The sequence below is a fragment of the Choloepus didactylus genome, chromosome 2 (genome assembly GCF_015220235.1).
Source record: "Choloepus didactylus isolate mChoDid1 chromosome 2, mChoDid1.pri, whole genome shotgun sequence".
NCBI classification, from domain to species: domain Eukaryota; kingdom Metazoa; phylum Chordata; class Mammalia; order Pilosa; family Megalonychidae; genus Choloepus; species Choloepus didactylus.
In genome coordinates, this window is record NC_051308.1 from 53,492,727 (window position 1) to 53,509,572 (window position 16,846).

Consider the following 16,846-nt stretch of genomic DNA (forward strand, 5'->3'; position numbering starts at 1 on the left):
TCAGTTGGCCACAATGCGTGTCTCAAGTCTGCTTTTGAGAAGCCCAAATTAAACATCAAAGGAAATTGCTAGTAGCAGAAGAAGGCCAATGGCTTATAAGAACATGGATAGATAAATTCCATGTTAAATGTTTTTTCTAACGTTCAACCCCTCGGTTATATCTTAAATTTCAGTGAAGGCCTGTTACAAATGACTGCCTCCTTAGAGAATCTTTGGGGGAATTAAACAAAAGGACCATATTTCTTATATAGTTCTATATACACAGGAGAGATGATACACACATAGGAGCTAAGATGTGAGCGAGGAAGAGATTTTGGAGGTAGTATGATTGGAGGAAGGGATGACTGGAAGGTTTAAAGCTTCTGACGAGTACCGAGAGCTATAAAGGTGATTGATACTGTGCTCCTCATCATATGTGGGATAGTTTCTCAAGCCATTTTATTTTAATATTAAGGAAAAGGATCAACAAATTGGAGGGAAGTCTTGGGAATACGTTCCAGGTAGCCGACATGTCAGTTTCAATTCATAAGGAGGTCAGACTCAAGTATAAATATCCTTTGTGTAAGGCAAAAGCTAGCCGCGGCATCAAGGAAGTAGAAGCAATGAGCATGGAGTCCAGAGGAGGGGGATCTCCATTCAAATGGGTAGAATGGATAGGCTTTTGGAGGGTGTTGACATTTAACCTCAGTCCTGAAGGGCTTGAGTGATCTGGACATGTGAGAAGATGATTGTATGAATATAAGTATGTATTTCCAAGGCCTTGGAGTAATATGAAAGTATTAAATATCATGGTAGTGGATATGATTTGGAACCTCATCTCATGGAGTCCTAAATGAGCACAAAGAAATAGTTTTTGATATAGGTATTTTTAATTGAAAAAAATAACTGAACTTTACATCCAGAAAAGCAAAAACATAAGCCCCAAGAGGACACATGATCAATAATTCCATAATTTCAAAAGCACTAAACATTAGCAAATTCTCCTAACCAGACATTTATTGTGAATCATGGGGGCAAAATGGCAGTAAGGTTGCTGGTCTGAACTTCCCTGGATTCAGTTGCAGGTGACAAAGCAGTTTTCTCTTCTTTTGGGAAAGACGGCTCCACAGGGCAATTTTTTGCCTTGTCTCTCTTTAATTCCAGTAGTTCAGTCTCCAGAGACAGCTTATATAACTCCAGGGCCAATTTCACTTCTTCAGGCTTTGGCAGACACTGCATGAGGTGTTTACCCGCCAGCACCTTCTCACAGCCTTCAGGGACTTCCTAAAAGAGATGGAAGTGGTGGGTGTGGTTAGGAGGCTTATCCCCAAATCATGGCACTGTGACAATCTAGCAAGTGCATCGCTGACAACGGCAAGACTGCAGGAGCAGGAACAACCCCAGAACTGGTGGGTGAGCAGGGAAAACCAGAAAATACTGTGGGTCCTACCACAGTCTTCCCAAGAGGGTCTTGATCTGATCTGAGACAGCTTCCCAGAACGCCTACGCCGGGGACAGCAGCAATTTCTGCTGACCATCCAGAAATAGAGGGAAAGTATATCTGATAGTCCAGTCTGTATCTTATGGTCAGAACTGTCCCCAAGGGGCTCAATTTTTCCTATTCTAAAGTGAGAGCAGGGAAACTTGCCACTCCTAAGTCACCAGAGTGCTTCTGGGTAGAAAGAGAGAATTCCTGGAAGTGACCTTCAAGAACTCAGATAAATCCTGATAAGTGAGATCACACTGGCAGTGGCTGGACAGTGCTTTGGGGGAGGCCACTATTTGTCACGTGTGATAGGACAGAAACTTCTTTGAATTCTGCCACTTACCCACTCACACTTGGGCACTTTGGGATGCCAGCTTCTGTTCTCTGAGCAAGTGATATTTTGGAAACCAACCAGACCATAACCAGAGTTGCACTGGACAGTGACAGTTTCAGGTTCAATATAATGAATCTTTTCCACAGACAGCTTTCCATTGGTAATATCTGGACTCAGACACAGAGCTATAATGGAAACACCAATTTAAGCAATGTATAATTCTAAGAAGAAAGTCATGATAGTCTATGGCAATGAGAATGAACTATATTTGGGTGCTGATAATTGTTCTCTCTTTGGTCATTTTGAGAATAACAGTGATATTAACATTGAGGTTAGACTTTGGACTAAGCATTTATGTTATTATCTCATGAAGTCTCTCAACATTGCTACAAAGTGAGTAATGTTATTATTCCAATTTTTCTAGGAGAAAATTGAGATATAAACAGGTTAAGAAATGTGCCCAAGGTCATAAACTTTTAAATAACTTTATAGGATATTTTAAAAAAAAAAAACTGTGACATCAAAATCTCAGCTATCAAAACAATCATCCCTCATGCTCTGGATCTCTGCAAAATACTAGGTAGGAAATTTTCATTCTTCTTGCCTTATTATCCTCCCCTGTTCAATAGTGACAATAGCAGCAAATAATTCCTGGACTTGTTGTTAGCAAAGTGCTACTAAAGCTGTAGTCATGTAAAAATCAGCTAGTTTTGACTCACTCTGTCTTCACAACAGGCTGACAAACCAGGAGTCCCCCGAATCATGGGCAGGAAGTGCCCTGCGTGAGGGTCTGAGGAAACCCTCTCGCTTCATCGTGTTTGGAATTAGCCAAGAGAACCTGCATTCACGCTAATGCAAGTTTCCATGAAAATTTTGCTGTAGGCTCACAGGTACTCTCAGATAAAATGCACTACCTCTAGAATATATCTGGAAATATACACAAGAAATTAGGAATAGGAGCTGCCTTCAAGGGGCTGAATCTTATGATTAGGAGAAAGAAGGGGGGCAGTTTATATTTCTGTATGTCCTTTGCTCTTTTTGCATTGTGTACCTGGTGCATATATGTTATTTTAATTTTTATAGTGGTAACACACATACAACATGAAATTTCCCATTTTAACCACTTTAATTGTACAATTAAGGGTATTAATTGCATTCACATGGTTGTACTACCATCACCATCATCCATTAGCAAAACTTTTTAACACCCCAAACAGAAACTCTGTAACTACTAAGAAATAACTCCCGCCATTCCTCTTTCTTCCAGCCCCTGGTAACCTGTCATCCACTTTCTAGGAGTTTGCATATGCTAGGTATGTCATATGATTAGAATCATACAATAGCTGTCCTTTTGTTCATGTGCATATAACAATTACTTTAAATGAATTAACAGAACAAATGTTCACATGCTGACTCTGGCAAAGAAGAAACTTTGCTGGCAGTCCTTTTGTGATAGTCCTACCCTTGGCCATGGGCTGAAAAGGGAGCTGGACTTACCTTTACACTGAGGAGCTGGAGGTGACCAGCCTGAATCATCGCAGGAGATTTTTGCCTCTCCAACCAGAGTGTATCCTATATCACACTCATACGTGTACTGAATGTTCCAAAATGAACCACTTTTTTTGGAGTGTCCGTGGTCAATTTTAGGAGGTAAATGGCAACCTTGATGGTGAGAGATACAAGTGAGAGAGGATGAGCTTGTAGAAAATATAAAATAACACAGCCTAGAATTTGCGTGATTTGTTGGCTGCTTCATTTGGTCCTTTCATCTCTCTGTCACAGGATTACTTGGCTAAACCCAAGCGCTTGTGCTGCTCTCCTATAATCCTCAGGCTGAGGACCCTGTAGAAAGGCTTGAATTGAATTAAAAATCTCTTGGTTGAGGGAGTTCTTCTATCTTCTTGATAAGTTCAATAAACTTTTATGCTATTTAGGGATCATTTGTGCATGAAGGCGGGATTCAGTTACTAAGTCACATTTACTAGGGGACACTCAATGAATTTCATGCTAAATGCAGAGATTGCATCTGTAAGAAATATAAAAACATTAAATAAATCCACAATCTCTTAGTCACAGCACCCCAATCAAAACTGTCCATTCATCTCTGCCAAGAATATACTTCAGGCAATTAAAAAATATTGTGGAAATGAATTCATAGGAGAATAAAAATATTTGCTTGCATGTTAAAATAATAAACATGACATTGGATGGAACAGCTCTCTGAAACAGGACATCTCAGTGTCTACAAACACTGCATGAGAGCATTGGACTATTACAAAAGAAAATGCTGATGGGCTAGAGTAGTTACTACACTAGGATGACTCCTGGAAGCATGGGATTTTTGTGCGTATGCATTTTTTTGCATATGTATATAAATGAGATTGAAATTCCAGAATTGCCATGGCAGATGTCAAAGAAGGATTAAATGACTCCGGGCATTGAAAATCCTGGAGTGGACATATTACGTTAAGGCCAGAAAACTTTACATCACCAATGATTATGTGACATAGGAAGGCCTGGAGGATTAAACATTTACCAAGGCCATAGGAATTCCCTGACAAGACTTGCACCAGCATCACAGGCTAGAGATGATGATAAGAAAGGCCCATAAAGAACTAAGTTTGCTGATATCAAAAGCAGCCAGGGGCTGTGCATCTGCCCCAGAAGGGAGATGAATATAATCATCACAATGAGTTGAAAGGTCAGAGAGGCTGCACAAATAGTAAGCCAGGTCCTGCAGGTGTCCAGTCATGGTGGCACAGTGCCTCTCCTTAGCTTTCATATGGCTATATGAGCATCCACCATAAACCAATAAAAGAACAGGAGAGCCAGAGCTCAATTCCCAGATGAGAATTTTTGTAATGTGTGTCCAGACTTAGAATGGATGACAGCGACACTATAGTCCAATCAGGAGTGGCCTTGAAAGACGTAGTGAGAGAAAATCCTCCTGGTAGGCAGAGCTGGAGGTGGTACACTAGGTCATTCCATTTGTTGGGAGAAAAAGTAGTCCAAGGATAAAATAAATTAGGATTTGTGGCTTGGAATGAATGGCTTTTCTGGTAAGTGTCTTGTACATAGAAAGAATGGAAGATTGGGCATAAGAAAATACAGGGTAGAAGCAGGCGGATAGACATACGCGAATGGGGAGGAAGTGTGTAGATTTTTATTTCACATCTTAATCCTCACCAGAGCATTCCAAATAGAAGAGACATTAAACAACCAAGTCGGAAAAAATGTCTCAGGCTGATGAAGTCAGCCATTCTCTGTCATTGGCCCCACCAGTGGGGCACCGAGGAAAAGGAGTCAAGTGGCCACAATGACATGGATGGAGGATAAGCGTGAACCCAAAGGCATGGGCTCTCACTTACCAAGTCTGAATAGCTATTGTTGCCACTGAATGTCCAGCCTGCCAACAACAATTCCGAGTCCCTGACAGGATACCATCCCTCGAGGCACCAAGAAAACACTCGTTAGCAAGTTGACGGTATTGGACCCTTTTCACTCTGGAAATGCCAGAATTTATTCTAATAGAAATAGCTAAAAATACATATTGCAGATACAGATTTGCCTTTCCTGCCATAGGTCCTCAGTCAGCACAGTTATCTGAAGGCTTATAGAGAATTTGATCAACTGGCATGAGATCCCAGCTATCACTGTGTCTGACTAGAGGACCCACTCACAGCAAAGTGTGGTATTGGGATCATAGCCATATAATCCACTACTCATATCACATACTGCATCACATGGAACCTGCCAGCCTGATAGAACATTGGCATGGCCTCTTAAAGGCATGAAGTGCCAAGTGAAAGGCAATGCGTTACAGTGATGGGGCACTATCTTCCCAAATGTAGTATTCGCTTTGAATCAAGACTGACCTTTATATGGTACTCGATCCCCAATAAAATAAATGCATGGGTCCAGGAACCAAGGGGTGGAAACATGAGTGCCCCCATTACCATCACTCTAAGTGACCGACTTGGGGAATTTAAGCTTCTCATCCCTGAAATTCTGAGATCTGCAAGTTTAGAAGTCCTGGTTCACAAAGGGGGAACTTTCCCACCAGGTGAGATAAGGGATTCGCATTGCTTTATAAGCTGCAATGGATGCCTGGCCACTTTGGGGCACCTTTGGGCTCCTTCTTGCTCAGAAGGAAAGAAGAGGAATCACTATCCTGGCAAGAGTAATTGATCCTAACCATCACTTGAAAGGGCTGCTGAAATACAACAGCAGAAGGGAGGAATGTGTTTACTGGAGGGCCTCTTGGTGGAGGAGAGGTAGGCATTTCACACTGTTATAATCTTAGCAAAGGCTTACAGGAAGCAGATGGTTGCTATTTGAGAGAAAAGAAGGAGGCAAGTTCAGAAAAGCAGATTCCAACATATTAAGGTAGGCCTTGAACTGCAGGTTAATTCATATGAGCCATAGGTAAAGGAAGAGGAAAAATAAACACAAAGAAACATAAAGCAATAATTGACAGGACTAGCTGATCTATTAGATATAGTCTATCTTCAATGATCCAGAAAAGAAGAGGAAACCTGGAATGTAAAAAGAATGGAAACAGTTGGGGAAAAAAAAGAGAGAATATTGGACTGGGTTCAAGGCTTTTTAAATTTATCCACTCCAATTTCTGGCTTAAAAGCAGAATCATGCAGAGGATACAAATTCTTTTACTTAATGTCAAACCTTCTCTTAATAAGCTTCATCATTTTCATATGAAGGAATTTCCAAAATAACATAACTCCATAAACTCTTACCTGGAACACATTTTGGTGTTCTGGGAGACCACATGCCATCTTCTGTGCATGTAGCAGTAGAATGTTCCCCATAACACACAAATGAAATACGGTCGCCATATGTGTAGACACAGCTATTATTGACATTTGCTCTTGTAGATGCAATGATTTCATTAGGCTCCAGGGGTGGTTCAGAGCAACATATTGCTAAAAATAGAAAACAATGCCAATGTTAAGGAAAATCACCATGAGGAGCCTCCATGGCTAACAATCTCATTTCTACCTTTAGAATATTTCACCACTGTGGAGAAATTGGGGAAATAAAAATGAGCACCAGGGCAATGCAAATCTGCTCCAAACTCTGTCGCTGATTTGCTAAGGTTCTCCAATCCGGGTATTTCACTCCAACTAAGTATTTTCATTAGGCACCTTCAAAATGAAAAGCTGGATTAAACCTCTATGAAAATGCAAATTTTCAAAAATTTTCAAGAGCAATGACAGCTTCTCATCCATCTCCTTATGGCCCCTCAGGCTTATACCATTATGAAGCACTCTAGTAATGTACACTTACCCACTTGCAAGGGGGGAGAAAGCAAGTTCTCAAAGATTTATAATCAGCAGGCAGCTAATGCACAGAAAGAAATTTAAATTATTGCTTATGGGTGTGATTTTTCTTTTCTGATGCAAAATTTAAGAGACAGAGCTATTCAGATTCTTCCATTTTAATGCAATAAGTGCCTATATAATAAACATCCTTTATTAAACAAATCAATAAGACCATAGTAGGCAAAATAAATATAGTTAAGAAGTCTGTTTTTAAACATCCATATGCCTTCACTTATATTCAAGAAATTAGTTAGTTATATATCATTGTTTATTATTATTATTATTAAAAAGAACCCTCAAAGGCTTGTATTTATCAACACTTTATTATTTAAGTGGTGGTAATTAAATGTTGTTAAATATATTTTTAATTCAGTCCTTTTGTTATTAAAGCCTTTATTTCTATTTCCCCAAAACAAGTGTGAAAAACTGAAAAATTAAACTTTGTTAATTGCCAATATGAAATAAATGATCGTTCCACACATTTTTCACATTCCAGTCTGTGGAATAAAGTTCCCTGTATTCTGGGCCTGCATGTCTTCACTTCTAAAAGGGCAAGATTCTAAGAGATGTGTAAAAGGATGCATTTTCTGACCCTCCTGTCAATTCCACTGAGGCCCATAAAACAGCATCCACCTGCCTCGCACACCTCCACAGTGCAGCTCCTTCCGTGGAACGGAGACCAGCTCTGTCCGCCCACGGTGCCTGACTCAAGAGGCCTGAGACACGAGTCACCTTGCAGCTGGCTGAGTTCATGACTGTTTCACAGATGTACTCTACCGACACCCAAAGTCCAGACGGGGGAGGCAAGGGCTGTGAAGGGAGTCTGACTCTAACAATGGTTAAGCTGTATTGTCCATTCCATCCTTACCAGAAGTGAAGCTGATATTTAATCTGCAAAACATTTGACTTCCCCAGGATGGGGAAATATTGGACTTTTTCAGCCCTTTGAGCCCCAAGAACTTTATGGTTCTTTCTGGCAATAACAGTTCCCTATTCTGTTGAATTATAATTAAATTTATCTACATTTATCTTGAGGGATAAAATTCTATTCTTTAAGATACTGACTCCACATACTGGATATTTAATAAGCGAAGACAGATTTAAAAAACAGACACTCACCCTCACACCCTTTGAATGGGGACCATGTGAAATCTTTCTGACACGTCAGAGTGGTGGGCTTATTTGTAGTGGATCTATAACCAGCCTTGCAGCGGTACTGCAACACAGTCCCAACATCATACACGTCCTCTTCTGATAGCATGTGGTAGCCACGTGTAACCCAGAAAGCATGTGGGATGTCTGGTAAGCCAGGACAACCATCTGCTCATAACAGAAGAACAAGGGAAAAGACATTGTTACCAGGACTGCCACAGCGATCCTCGAGCTTCTGCGGAAGTGTGTGGGAAAGAGGGACCGCACCATTCCCAGCTGCCTCATCTGGGTCCTCCTTAGTTAGCAGGAGTTGGGTGGAGGAACAGACCCTGTGACCAGCTGCTGCTACCCATGCAGCCCAGGCCTTTTGTAGCACAGAGCTCTGGAAAATGCCGTCTCATGATGTATCCTGGCTGCCAAATCCACCAGAAACAGCTCTCCCATCCCCAGGGATCTGGGTGAGATGGGACTGGTCATGTGCAATCCCCCTGAAACAGTTCTTCCACCAGGCAGTGCTGTTGGGGGCTGGATGTGGTCACCAGTCCTAAAGCCACGGCCTCCTACTCTCCCCAAGTCTCTACAGATTTTGATGAATAATTGTGTCCCAATTTCCTCTAAGCCCTTTGATCAATCTCCAAAGACTATGAATAATTTTTTTTTGTTTTTTTGCTAATTTTCACCAGTTTTATTGATGCCTCTTCAAGGAGAGAGCTTTATCTGATCATCTCACGCTGCTATTCCAGAAGTCCAGGGTAAGGTCCTTTATGTTTCATGAGGGCAAAAGTAAAAGCACAAGGCAGTAGTGGCTTCCACCTCGTACCAGCTAAATGACCCTGGGCAAGCAACTTAACCTCTCTGAATACTTTCCTGATCTGTAAAATAATAATATTATCCACAATTTTTGGGAACTCACTCTTATAATATACCTAGATCATCATTACTATTATCACTATGTTTAATGACTCATGTGAGTTTATAATTTCAGAGATTTGGGATCATAATAGCCAGTCTGCACAGTCATTTTTGTACAAGTTAGAAAAAGGCATTTCTTCCTCAAGACACTTCATGTTTTATCTTTGAAGACCATTATTGTTATATAATTATTTTGTGAGAACCAGATAGTTTTCTATCTGTTGCTAGAAAATTGTTGTAATAAATGTACTAATCTACTATGTCTACTATGTGAATGTTGCCCCTTGGGGTTGGTATGTGTGTCACCTGCACAGTACAGCCTTTTGTACTGTTATATGACCTTGCACCATATACTGAGACCATTCTTCCTTCCAAAGAGAAAAAATCTGGAAAAAAATAAACAGAAAATCATTGATCTAACTTTAAATTTACACTGTGACTCAAAGTGGACCTAAGCATCTGCGTGTGCCCACGCCAACATTTCAAGGTACCTCTCAATACCAAACAGGGAAATTCTTTCATGGCCCATACTCACTGAGTTCACAAGTGGGAGGAGAAGGATGCCAATTTTTATCCACTTCACAGTAGATTAAACTGCTGCCGCTGAGGATATAACCTTTCTTGCAGGTAAACACAACAGAGTCTTTGTAATTATAGGTAGATCTAAATCCGGAGACTATACTTCCATCTGAAACTGTTGGCTGAGGACAGATAATTTCTAAAGAATCATAAGAAAAGAAAAGGGGGTCATAAAAGAGAAATAGCCATAAGGATATGACTACTACTGCTAATCCAGTTCCCAGTATAACACAAAGGCCTGACACAAGTGCAGGTCAAGCAGATACCAGGGAAACATTTTAAAGTGATTAGCTAGATAGTGAGATAGAGATGGGGATGGAGATAGATATAAAGATATGGAAATATAGATATATACAGATATATAGACACAATTTCAGTTCTTAAAAGCCTCAGTACAATGAGACGCTTTATGACAGATGATTGGGCATAACTCCTTGTACTGCCTCACCAGAAAAAAACAGCCAAATAAAACCCACAAGAGGCCCACAACTTAAAGTCCCTGCATCTTTCCATTGTTTGGTCTAGTTTCCTGGATGGCTTTGGTTGTGGGGTCAGCAGCCAGGGGTAATGATATGGTGGTTGGGATGAAGAGACCCTCAGGGCATCAGAAGTCTGACCCTTATTAGCAAAGAGCAAACCCCCACCCATCTAATCAGCCACAAAGCCTGTCAATTCTGCCACTTCTATGCCTCTACAATCCCTTGACTTCTCTCTAAGCCCACTGCCTTGGCTAAGGTTGAAGTGATCTTCAGTTCTTAGTTCGACTGTTGTAGCAGGTGCCTATTGGTCTCCTGGGCTTGAGTTATTGTCTCACTTCAAATTCTTGCCATCCTGCAGCCAGAGTATCTTTATTAAAAGAAAAAAAAAAAAAAAAGGCAGCACATTTCTTCCTTGCTTAAAGCCCTGCAAAGTCTCCCTTCGACCTTTGTGCTGAACTCCTGAGAGTGACACATGAGGCCCTTCTTAACATGATCCCTGTTAATTTTGCCAGTCTCAGCTCCTGATATTTCCATCTCTTGTGGTGTAGACTCCAGGATTTTTTTTAATTCAGTTTTATTGAGATATATTCACATACCATACAATCATCCATGGTGTACAAACAGCTACTGTTCACAGTACCATCATATAGTTGTGCATTCATCACCCCAATCTATTTTTGAACATTTTCCTTACACCAGAAAGAATCAGAATAAGAACAAAAAATAAAAATAAAAAAGAACACCCAAATCATCCCCCCCATTGCACTCTGTTTTTCATTTCGTTTTTGCCCCCATTTTTCTACTCATCCATCCATATACTGGATAAAGGAAATGCAATCCACAAGGTTTTCACAATCACACTGTCACCCCTTGTAATCTACATTGCTATACAATCGCTTTCAAGAGTCAAGGCTACTGGGTTGGTAGTTTCAGGTTTACTTCTAGCTGTTCGAATACATTAAAACCTAAAAAGTGTTATCTATATGGTGCAAAAGAATGTCCACCAGAGTGACCTCTCGACTCCATTTGACATCTCTCAGCCACTGAAACTTTATTTTGTTTCATTTTGCGTCCACTTTTTGGTCACGAAGATGTTCTCAATCCCATGCTACTGGATCTAGATTCATCCCCGGGAGTCATATCCTGCGTTGCCAGGGAGATTTACACCCCTGGGAGTCAGGTCCCATATAGAGGGGAGGGCAGTGAGATCACCTGCCAAGGTGGCTTAGTTAGAGAGAGAGGGCCACATCTGAGCAGCAAAGAGGCACTCAGGGGGAGACTCTTTGGCACAATTATAAGCAGGTTTAGCCTCTCCTTTGCAGTAACGAGCTTCATAGGGGCCAGCCCCACAACAGAGGCTCAGTATGTCAAGCCATCAGTCCCCAGTGTTTGTGAGAACATCAGCAACAAACCAGGTGAGGAAGTCCAACACTTCCGCATCTTCCCCCAGCTCCTCAGGGGCACCCCGAATATATAGTTTTATTCTCCACCCAAATTACTTTGGGATGTGTTGCTATTTTACTCTAACCTATGCAGACCTACCATATCTCACTTCCTATTCAAAGTTCCATGTAATTGTGGTGTTTGAACAAACTGACTGTAGAAGTTATACTGTTTAGAAAATATAGATCCTACACTAAATAAAACATTTCTTCCCTTGGTCTCACATGGAAAATGAAGTTTTGTCACACAATCAGTTTCAACCTTTACTGTTTGGCCTGATTTGCCCTAGTCTTAACCAGATCTGCTTCATTCATATCTCTCATTGAAGTCTGGGCTCTTTTTCGCCTTTTTTTTTTTAACAGTGCTGTATGCATTAATACTGACATTCATATCTGCCGAGCTCTAGCTCTGAGTTTCAGGTGTCACACAGATACCCAATGTTCCAGAGACCAATCAGGTTATACACCAAGGGATCAACACATCAAAGTTTGGAGATAGCCATTATAATTCAGGAATAGATTTGACTGCTATAAGAGCTTCTAGGGACCAAGGGATCATTACAATAATCATTTCCATGTTAGGCTGTGCTCTAAGATTCAATTCTGAGTTTACACATTGTAGTTAGTCTATATTGGTGAGGCATTATAGTGTTTGCCTTTGTTTCTGGTGTACTTCACTCAAAATGCTGTCTACAGGATCTGTTCATCTCCTTGCATGTCTCACAACTTCACTCCTTCTCTAGTTGCTCAATATTCCATTGCATGCATACACCACAGTTCACCATTCTGTTCCTCAGTCAGCATACCCTTAGGCCACCTCCACCCACTGCAAATCATGAATACTGCCTCCATAAATACCAGTGTGCAAATGTCCATTCGTGTCTCTGCTCTCAGATCTTCCAGTTACATACCCCATAATGAGGTTGCAGGGCCTTATGGCCCCCACATACTTAGCTTCTTGTGGGACCACCACAGTGACCTCCAGAAAGGCTATACCATTCTGCCTCCTCATCAACAGTAAATAGGTATATCCCTCTCTCCATGATTTTTCTAGCACTTTTACCCAATTTATATTTTTTCCTACAATTTTATAGAGATACATTCACGTAACATACAATTATCCATAGTGTACAATCAGTTGTTCACAGTATCATCATATAGTTGTACATTTATCACCACAGTCAGCACTTGAACATATTGATACTATGAAGAAGGGTGTGTTTTTTTTTTTAGTGAATAATAAAAAAGATACTAATAAAAAGAAAAATAAAGTGTCATACAATATATTAGTAAGGACAGAAAACAATACTACCAAGAATCCCACATCCCTCCCTTATATGTCCCTCTCATACACATTTAACTTTGGTATATTGCCTTTGTTACATTTAATGGAAGCATATTACAATGTTACTGTTGACCATAGACTCCAGTTTGCTTTGACTATGTTTTTTCCCAAATACCATCCCTTTTACAACACTTTGCATGGTTGACACTCATTTGTTCTCCCACATGTGAGAACATTTTTATATTTCTACATTTAGAAACAGTCATTGGCTGTTCCAGGTTTTGCTAAGTTACACCATCCCAGTCTTCATCATCTATCTTTACCTCTGGTGTCATACATTCCCCTATCCCACCTCTTTCAGCTTTACTCACAGAAATCTTTGTTCAGTGTGCTTACAATACTGTGCTACCATCACACAGTATTATGCTATCTATTCCTGGATCTATACAATCAATCCTGCTGAACATTCTGTAGTCCTCCAGCATCAAACGCCTGATCTCTACCCTCTTTCTATCTCCTGGTAGCCTGTGTTATCAGCTTTTAACCCTCAAATTTTGCTCACTAATGTTAGTTCATATTAGTGAGACCATACAGTATTTGTCCTTTTGTTTCTGGCTAACTGCACTCAACATAATGTCCTCAAGGTTCATCCACGTTATTTTACGTTCCATGTCTTTGTTCTGTCTTATCGCTGCATAATATTCCATCATGTGTATATACCACAGTTTGTTTGACTTCAGGAATTTTGAACTGTTTGCAGTATCATGCTACTCTTTCACCCCCTAGTTTGGTTGTGTCTTATGATGAATCAGTACAGTAAGTGACATTGAGTAGGCAGTTAGTAGTCCCGGAAGGTGCCTTAGATGAGCAAACTCACAATAACATAATACAGCTTCTGGTCCCCTTACTGCTTGTTTTGTACTATTGCCCCTCTGGTGTTTAGTAAATGTGGTTGACATTACAAGTGCTAAGCAATATTTCCAGTTCTGCTCCCTAGACAGACAAAACATTACATTCCCCAGTCCTCTTTAAGTAGGTAAGCCATGTTACTTATGTTACTAGTTCTGGCCAAAAGGCTGCATTAAAAAATGAAATGTGGCCACTTCCAGGCCAAAGCTCTTGGTAGCCAAAGCATAACTTGCGGACTCGGGCAAGATGGCGGCATAGAGAGGAGTGGAAGCGAAGTAGTCCCCCTGGAACAACTACAAAAAACCAGAAACAACTAGTAAATAATCCAGAATAATTGCGGGGGGACAAACAAGACCATCCATTCATCATACACCAACCTGAATTGGGAGGAATGCCCAAGAACACAGCATAAAATCTGTAAGTAAAACCTGCGGAACCAGGTCGGGAGACTCCCTCCCCCATAGCCCGAGCTGCGGAGCCTCATGGTGCCAGAGAGAAGCTCTCTCCCAGCAAGCGAATACGGCTCAGCTGAGCTCCAACTGGGGTTTTAAGTAGCGAGTGTGAACTGCTCACTACAGGTACGCAGCCCCAAAAAACAGACAGAGGCTTTGGGTGACGACTGACCTGGGAGAGCCGGAGGGTTGCCTTGACTGGGTCTGAAGGGGACTATCTGTTTCTTTTTCGGCTCAGTGGAGAAAGCCCCAGTCATTTTCAGTTTCCAGGGCTGTGACTCTGGGAAGGGTGGAGACACCACAAGCAGAGAGCAAGACCATTGAAATGCTAATGACCTCCACCTGGGGGGTCTGTCTTCTCTAGGAGGAAAGGGGTAGGGCCCTTTCCATTCAGAACCAGACCCCAGAGCCTGGGGGAACACTGCCATACCTCTTCACACCTGTCAAGAATTATAGGCTAACAGGCATCACCTGCTGGGCAGAAAAGCACAGTGACCCGAGGCATCAAAGGGTGGAGCAATTTTCTAAGACACACCCGCAGGGAAACCAGATACTGAATATTTCTTCCCTCTGTGCGGTCGCAGTTGACTCGTCTGGGGGGGGGAGGTGGCGGCCGGTTACCAAATCCTAGGCTCTCAGGATTGCTTGGAGGGTACCGGCGGCGGGGGCTCTTTCCCGGAGGCGAGGGCGAGGCGGGGGACTGGGCCCGGTCCCCGGCGTAGGCGTGCAAAGTATGGAGGGCGGCGAGAAAGGAACAGGCGGGACACGGTTCTTTTAGGGTGAAGAAGCCAAGAGAGTTTATTAGGGGAGAGTACAAGCTTATATTGGGCGTTTAGAGGGCGGGGTAGCTGTAGAGGTTAAAGGCTTGGATTGGTTCTGAGAGGGCAAGGAGGTTGATTGAAAAGGGGCGAGAGTTGCTCCGGTAACGGTGTCTGGCAACAATGTATGCGCACTGGTGGTGATGGGAGTTGCACTGGCAACGGGGAGTGTCCGGGCAAGATAAGGGGGTGGGGAAAAGGCGGTTCCCTCCGGCAAGCCTCCCCTAACAGTGGTATTTTGGGTGAGGAAATGGGGCCTGCCTCCGGCCTCACTTTCCCAGGCCCGGGGGGCTGCGGAGGGCGCTGTCGCCCGTGCCCACCACCCTCCCCAGGGGCTGATCAGGTCCCCCAGCCCAGGCCCGCCAAGTTGAAGCACGTAATCAGTGTCCCGCACCTCTGGGACCTGAGCCTGTTCTGGTCTGGGAAAACCTGATTTGGATAACCAAGGAAACCATGCCTAGACAACGGAAAATTACAACCTACACTAAGAAAAACAAAGTTATGGCCCAGTGAAAGGAACAAACGTACACTTCAACTGAGATACAGGAATTTAAACAACTAATGCTAAATCAATTCAAAAAGTTTAGAGAAGATATCGCAAAAGAGATAGAGGCTGTAAAGGAAGCACTGGACATGTATATGGCAGAAATCAAAAGTTCAAAAAACCTACTAGTAGAATCTATGGAAATGAAAGGCACAACACAAGAGATGAAAGACACAATGGAAACATACAACAGCAGATCTCAAGAGGCAGAAGAAAACACCCAGGAACTGGAGAACAAAACACCTGAAAGCCTGCATGCAAAGGAGCAGATGGAGAAAAGAATGAAAAAATATGAGCAACGTCTCCGGGAACTCAAGGATGAAACAAAGTACAATAATGTACGTATCATTGGTGTCCCAGAAGAAGAAGAGAAGGGAAAGGGGGCAGAAGCAATAATAGAGGAAATAATCAATGAAAATTTCCCATCTCTTATGAAAGACATAAAATTACAGATCCAAGAAGCACAGCGTACTCCAAACAGAAGAGATATGAATAGGCCTACGCCAAGACACTTAATAATCAGATTATCAAATGTCAAAGACAAAGAGAGAATCCTGAAAGAAGCAAGAGAAAAGCAATCCATTACATACAAAGGAAGCTTAATAAGACTATGTGCGGATCTCTCAGCAGAAACCATGGAGGCAAGAAGGAAGTGGTGTGATATATTTAAGATACTGAAAGAGAAAAACCACCAACCAAGAATCCTGTATCCAGCAAAGCTGTCCTTCAAATATGAGGGAGAGCTCAAAATATTTTCTGACAAACAGACAATGAGAGACTTTGTGAACAAGACGCCTGTCCTACAGGAAATACTAAAGGGAGCACTACAGGGTGATAGAAGACAGGAGTGCGTGGTTTGGAACACAATTTTGGGAGATGGTAGCAATGTAAGTACACTGAACAAAGGTAACTATGAATACAGTTGGGAGAGAAAGATGGGGAGCATGTGAGACACCACAAGAAAGGAGGAAAGATAACGACTGGGACTGTGTAACTTGGTGAAATCTAGAGTATTCAACAATTGTGATAAAATGTACAAATATGTTCTTTTATGAGGGAGAACAAGCAAATGTCAACCTTGCAAGGTGTTAAAAATGGGGAGGCATTGGGGGAGGGATGCAATCAGCATAAACTAG

General features: G+C 41.8%; 1 protein-coding gene across 3 annotated transcripts in view; it reads right to left on the bottom strand.

The window, feature by feature from the left end:
* Window positions 1–847: 847 nt before the first annotated feature.
* Window positions 848–16,846, bottom strand: part of C4BPA (complement component 4 binding protein alpha) — a 35,752-nt gene continuing 19,753 nt past the window's right edge. For all 3 annotated transcript variants that reach the window (XM_037824831.1, XM_037824833.1, XM_037824832.1), the window contains exons 7-12: window positions 9,738–9,920; window positions 8,258–8,458; window positions 6,554–6,739; window positions 3,297–3,461; window positions 1,809–1,984; window positions 848–1,263 (exon numbers count right to left, since the gene is read on the bottom strand). In XM_037824831.1, the coding sequence (XP_037680759.1) occupies window positions 1,006–1,263; window positions 1,809–1,984; window positions 3,297–3,461; window positions 6,554–6,739; window positions 8,258–8,458; window positions 9,738–9,920 (1,169 nt within the window). In that variant the 3' untranslated portion in view covers window positions 848–1,005. The remainder of the gene's footprint in view (window positions 1,264–1,808; window positions 1,985–3,296; window positions 3,462–6,553; window positions 6,740–8,257; window positions 8,459–9,737; window positions 9,921–16,846) is intronic.